Source organism: Nannospalax galili, unplaced genomic scaffold (genome assembly GCF_000622305.1).
Source record: "Nannospalax galili isolate Female #2095 unplaced genomic scaffold, S.galili_v1.0 scaffold771, whole genome shotgun sequence".
Taxonomy (NCBI): Eukaryota; Metazoa; Chordata; class Mammalia; order Rodentia; family Spalacidae; genus Nannospalax; species Nannospalax galili.
Window position 1 is genome coordinate 358,544 of NW_008329156.1, and position 6,099 is coordinate 364,642.

The following is a 6,099-nucleotide window of genomic DNA, read 5'->3' on the forward strand; positions in this document are numbered from 1 at the left end:
TAGCTCCATTGTGTAAATATACCACATTTTTGTTAACCACTCATCAGTTGAGGGACACTTAGGTTGCTTCCGTCTCTTAGCTATTGTGAAAAGAGCAGCAACAAACATGGATGTACAAGTGTCTCTGCAATAGGATGAGTTCTTTGGGTATATGCCAAGGAGTGACTCATGGGAGAACTTCTTGTCATGATTTCCCAGAACATCTCACATACTGAAGGGAACCAGACCCCACCCATCACCCCTAGAAGACAGAGAGCACCCCACCAGGGTCTCAGAGGACCCTGACCACAAGCTACTCTAATCACACCTTTCCCTGTTCTTCCCACACATTCCTACAATTGCTTTACAAGCAGTCAGTTCTCCATATCATGGGAGAACTTCTTGTCATGATTTCCCAGAACATCTCACATACTGAAGGGAACCAGACCCCACCCATCACCCCTAGAAGACAGAGAGCACCCCACCAGGGTCTCAGAGGACCCTGACCACAAGCTACTCTAATCACACCTTTCCCTGTTCTTCCCACACATTCCTACAATTGCTTTACAAGCAGTCAGTTCTCCATAGCTGCAGTCCAAACACATCAGAACATTGAATCAGTGCATGCCAAATCATTGCGTTCATGGGAAACAAGATTAAGTGTCTCTGAGCCTGTGACATTTTCCTTAATAGGGGGCGTACAACCTTATTTTGTGTGTGTTTCTGTTTAGATGCCATACTGAATGTATTTTGTTGATTTTTTTTTCTTTTAGTATTTACCACACTGCCAAGGTGTTATAACTCGGGCCTTGTGGCACTGGTTTGTAAGCTCAGCTACTTAATAGAATGAGGCAGGAGGGTTGCAAGTTCAAGGCCAGCCTGGGCAATGTCATGAGACTTTAATCTCAAAATAGAAAATAGTTTCAGAAGACTGCAGTTCAGTGGTAGAGTGCTTAACCTAGCATGCGTGGAGCCCGAGTTCAGTCCTTGATACTACCACTGCCATAAAGCAACCTATCTAACACAATATTTGATCTGCAAGGCCGGCCCCAGCCCCAGCCCTCTCTCACTTAGAATCCTGGACAACGCTGCATTGGGAAGTTATTTTAAACAACAAAGTCATCAACAAAAATCACAGAAATGAAATAAAAACGTGACACTAAGTAGACTTCCAGAGGACATTTGTTTACAGCCTGAACATCAACAAGACAGTAGAGTGTTTGTGGGACCTCAGTGACCTTTTGGTCACTCTGAGCACGTTCAAGAATGAACAAGAAAGCCCTGCAAGCACCGACGGGGGAAACAAGTAAATATCAGTAAGCAAGTGACCCCTGGGAGTACTGAGGACCGACTGGGCGGAGGTTCCTCCACCTGTTCTGTCCCTGGTCCTTCTTCAATTTCTCATGCCGTGTCTCACCCCATCTTCTTAAAAAGCAGTCCAGGGGCTGGAGAGCTGGCTCAGCGATTTGAGAGCATGTGCTCCTTCTGCAGAGGACCTGAGACTCACATTGGGTGGCTCACAACCACCTGTAACTTCAGTTCCTGTTGATCTGACATCTCCCCCTGGCCTCTGCAGGCATGCCCCCCCCCACACGACACAACACTCACAAGCACACGCATACACGCACAACATACAACACTTAAGCACATGCACACATACACACACAACACACAACACTCACAAGCACACACACACGACATACAACAGTCACAAGCACACATACACACACATCATACAACACTCACAAGCACACGCACATGCACGCATGCACACACACACACACACACACAGTAAACCATATTGTTGTCCTCGGACTCCACGTCCCCGTGACATACAACACTCACAAGCACACATACACACACATCATACAACACTCACAAGCACACGCACACGCATGCGTGCACACACACACACACAGTAAACCATATTGTTGTCCTCGGACTCCACGTCCCCCCGCCACCACCACCACCTTAATGCTTCCCCACTGTAAACACACCCCTTCCTTCCCGAGCCTCATGGCTGGTTTGAATGCTGGTGACTGCTCCTTTCCTGAGACTCCTTCCCACCGAGACTGCCCTCTGTCCTCACCCTCTTCTCTGGCCACAGCGTCCTCCCACTCTTCACATATTTCTCTTCTTCCTCAAATGATCATGCCCCCCCCAGGTCTGAACCTCAACTCTCCCTCCCTCCCTGCCTTGGCTTCCCCCGTGAACCCAGACTTTGATGCCCCTTGCCCGGGGACTCTACATCCTTCTAAGTTCAACTTTGAACTTGAGCAAAGGACTGTATACCACCCACCTCCATCAAACAGTCCCCTCCAAGCTCAAAATAGACTTGTCCCCGCTGTACACAGCTCGTCATCCTGGACACCAGGCTGGAGACAGACTCACCCTAGAGCCCCCACTTCCTCACCGAAGTTGTGCCGAGGTCCAGCCAGCCCTCCCTTTGGGCGCTCCGCAGCGCATCTCTCCACACTCTGCTCCAGATCCTCATCTCTAGCCGGACATGTTTTGAATCTTCCTGACAGATTCTTCTTGTCCTTAAGGCTCAGTCACCAGAGTCACCTTAATTCTAAAGGACCCTGCTTACCTGAAAGATGCAGTCTGAACTCCTGAATCCCATGGCGTATGGGCAAGACTCCCAATAGTGGTCTCTGTCTGCACTCCAGACTGGCATCCTGCTTCCTTCCGCCTACATGGAAGGAAGTCTCACACAGTGGATGACGCCCACCAGTCCTCGGGGCTCACCTTCATCCCCACACCCTGCTGGGCTCGCCTGAGTGCAGCTCACGCTCTAGGAGCAGTTTCCTTGGGACTCTGTAGACAGGTTTCATTTCTCTTTCCACTAGTTTGTGACTTTTAAACATTTTTGGATGTTATTACTATACCTTTTCGAACTTTATAATCCTCAATAAATTCTCCACATATTCTTGCTTACTGAATGGATTAACTGATGGGTGATGAGAGGATGGATGAAAATTTGCTCTCCAGCACCATCTCCTCAGATCACCTCAGCCTTGGCCAGGCTCCTCCTCCACTGCTTGGCTAGGCTTCTCCCTCGCTGACTCACAGACCCGCACCTCCTTGGACTAACCTAAAGCCAGCAGCTGGCCAGAACCTCTGAAGGATGCCTGTGGTCTTTCCTGCTTCGAGACATGAGCTTCCTCTCTGAGGCTGTCTCTGCCTCCTGACTGACTACCGCGTCTTCCTGTAGCCGTCTCTCACCCTGCCTTTGCTCCAGAGCTGACCACTTTGTGTAGGCGCTCTGGTTCCTGTGCCATTTTGAGTTAGTTTTTAAGCAGCACTCAGGAATCCTAGGTCCAGCTCAGGAATGTGGATTCACACTGTGGTGGTCTAACCTCCCTCCCTTCTCTCTTTGAACAGCAGATGCAAGGAAGGAAGAGAGACTCCAGTGAGAAAGATGCGTCATACACTGTGCCCGGTCTGCAATAAACGTCTTCCTCCTCCTGAAAGACTCTTTCATTGTCTGCGTCAGAAAAGAATAGCACCAACTGTCCTGTCAGATGAGAGACTGGGGGGTGAGATGGTTGCTATTTGGGAAGGATTCTAGGAATCAAGACCCACAAAGTAGCTGTGTTTAGTGGGTTTGGATCAGTTTACAATGGTTGTAGATTACTTGTTACTTAAGACAAGTAGTCTCATTGCCCAGTGTCAGAAAAGACCATTCTGTCTAGTTTTAATGTTGCAAAGTCATCCGTGGTAACTTTTAGGGCAGCAAAACTATTCTACCTGACACTGTCAAGGAGGAACATGGTGTTATTTGCTCTTCAAACCTCAGAATCCACTAAACAGTGAACCCTAATGCAAACAGGGAATGTAATTGACATGGGGTCATTGACCATCAAATGTCCACACTGATGCAGGCTGCTAATCACAGCAGAAGGCCAGTGGTGGGAGAGTAGGTTGCATCCTACTTGATGCTCTGTTTTGCTGGGTTAAAACTGCTCTAAGAATACAGTTTGGGGGCTGGGGAGATGGCTCAGTGGTAACAGTGTTTGCTGCCTAAGCATGAGGACTTGAATTTGAATTCCAGATTTCATCTATTGAAAAAGAGGCTGGGCATGACATACCTGTACCCCGAGTGTTGAGGGGGTGGGGACAGGCAGATCCGTGGAGCTCACTGGCAGCCAGTCCTAGCTGAAATGGAGGGATTTGGGTTCAGTGAAAGACCCCATCTCAAGGGAATAAGGTACAGTGATTTAGCAGGACACTGAATGTCCTCTGCACACTCAAGTATAACACACACACACACACACACACACACACACAGAGAAACAGAGAGAGAGAGAATTTTATCAATGTCACCATTCCTTTGAGTGTTTCCAAGAACCCTTCCCCGCTGAGAGAGAGAGAGTTTTATCAATGTCACCATTCCTTTGAGTGTTTCCAAGAACCCTTCCCCGCTCAAGGGAATAGGGTCATGTTCCTGAAGCTTCCTGTCTTGGGCACAGTCTGGGGTTTAGGGTAAGGAACATCTATATTAGTAATCTGGAGATGGCATCCATTCTTCCATTATTGAGTTTATCATGTGGGGTATGGAAGCACCCACCTATTATTCTAGCACTTATGAAACTGAAGTGGGAGAATCATAAGTTTGAGGCCAGCCTAGGCTTCATGATGAGACCTTGTCTCAAACCAAGATGGAGTTGGTTGTGCCGGCCTTCCAAGAACAACAAAAGTCAAGAGGTTATAAAGCAGTGGTTCTTGCGCACAGCTACTTGACACAAGCTGAATGCATTTTTAACCTTGGTCCTGTAGACAGAAACCTGTGTTCTGTTTGTGGTATTTGTTCCAGACACAGACACGTAGAGCCTCAAGGCTGAAGTATTAAAACACGATGTTGGGAAATGTAACTGGCAGGGATGAAGACATTCTAATCAGACACTCGTGTTCCTCTCCCGGACTATCAGACTGTGAAACAAGGCACCCTGGGGGGCTGGAATTTCCTCTAGGAATGTGATGCTGAGAAAAGGAAAAGTCTGACTCCTGGTGTCTGTGCCCCGCCAGCCCCCAGGAACTTGCCTCTTGGAAAGAGATTTAACACAGTGTAATCAACTTGTCAGACACTTTGCAGGATTGGGTCCCTGATGGGAGACTGCTTAGCTACGCACAACTCTGGCCTTTTATTAAACCTAAACGTTGTCAGAATTCTGAAGATGGACTTGGGGTGTCACTGAGTCTCCTTGTCATCTCAATGAGGCCACATTGAATAAATCTCCCTTTCTGCTTTTACCCTATTAAAAAAAAGATTTTATAATGTAAATTAAGTATATGTTGAGCTTTGGGAGAGGTGTGGAAATTATTTTTTTCTTCTTTGATAACAGAGTAGGATGGATTCTATTGACAAATCACTGGTATGGAGCCATCTTTGCGTTCTTGGGATATCGCCTCTTTTCTGGGTTTGGTGGTCTGTGAACATGCCCCTGGTTCATTTAAATGTTCCATCCATGTCCATACAGCAAAACCCCCCCTGCCCTTGCCTAGCCACTCCCTCCCTTTGTCCCACTAAACTCCAGCACTCTGAACTAGTCAAAGACCTTCTTCTTAAGCATCTGTTCAGGGCAGATGTGATTTCTTTTATGATCAGAATAGGACATAAGCTACACATAATCCATACATTAATTTGTAAATTTTTATAATTTGTCAATTTGTGACTTCTCCAGTGTTTCCCAAACGGTTTCCCCAACACATTTCTTCCACTTCCCTCTGGAGAGAACGGCAGCAGACGCACACTGTATGCAAAATGGCTGATCCGTGCTCAGTAGCAGGCATTGGTCTAGCAGACTCTGGGGGCCGATGTGAGGAGCATTTGGTGTCATAACTGTTGGCCTTGCTCTGTGATTCTGTGCATTGGGAGAGTGAGAACCAACACCAGCCCCGAGCACAGCTAGATGCCCAGCAACCAGGCCCAGGCCTTCTCAAAGCACTGCTTTTCTGCAAGTATCAGCTAGCCAGCGAGAATGTTAAAGCAGCTGCTGCCAGCGAGGAGACAAGCTGAGCTGGGGGGACCTGCACCCTATGGCCCCTCAGAGGGAGACTGTTTCTCAGAACTAACATGACCTCTCTCACCTTCAGAATAGGATTATGTGAGCAATTGTT

The 6,099-nt window shown here is 47.7% G+C and overlaps 1 protein-coding gene across 3 annotated transcripts in view; it reads left to right on the top strand.

Annotated features, from left to right (window-relative positions):
- Window positions 1-3,452, top strand: part of Spp2 (secreted phosphoprotein 2) — a 25,103-nt gene extending 21,651 nt beyond the window's left edge. The window contains exon 7 of one of the 3 annotated variants that reach the window (XM_029564154.1): window positions 3,364-3,452. In XM_029564154.1, coding sequence (XP_029420014.1) covers window positions 3,364-3,395 — 32 coding nt within the window. In that variant the 3' untranslated portion in view covers window positions 3,396-3,452. The remainder of the gene's footprint in view (window positions 1-3,363) is intronic. The other 2 variants (XM_008834518.3, XM_029564151.1) reach the window with 2 other exon arrangements.
- Window positions 3,453-6,099: the final 2,647 nt, after the last annotated feature.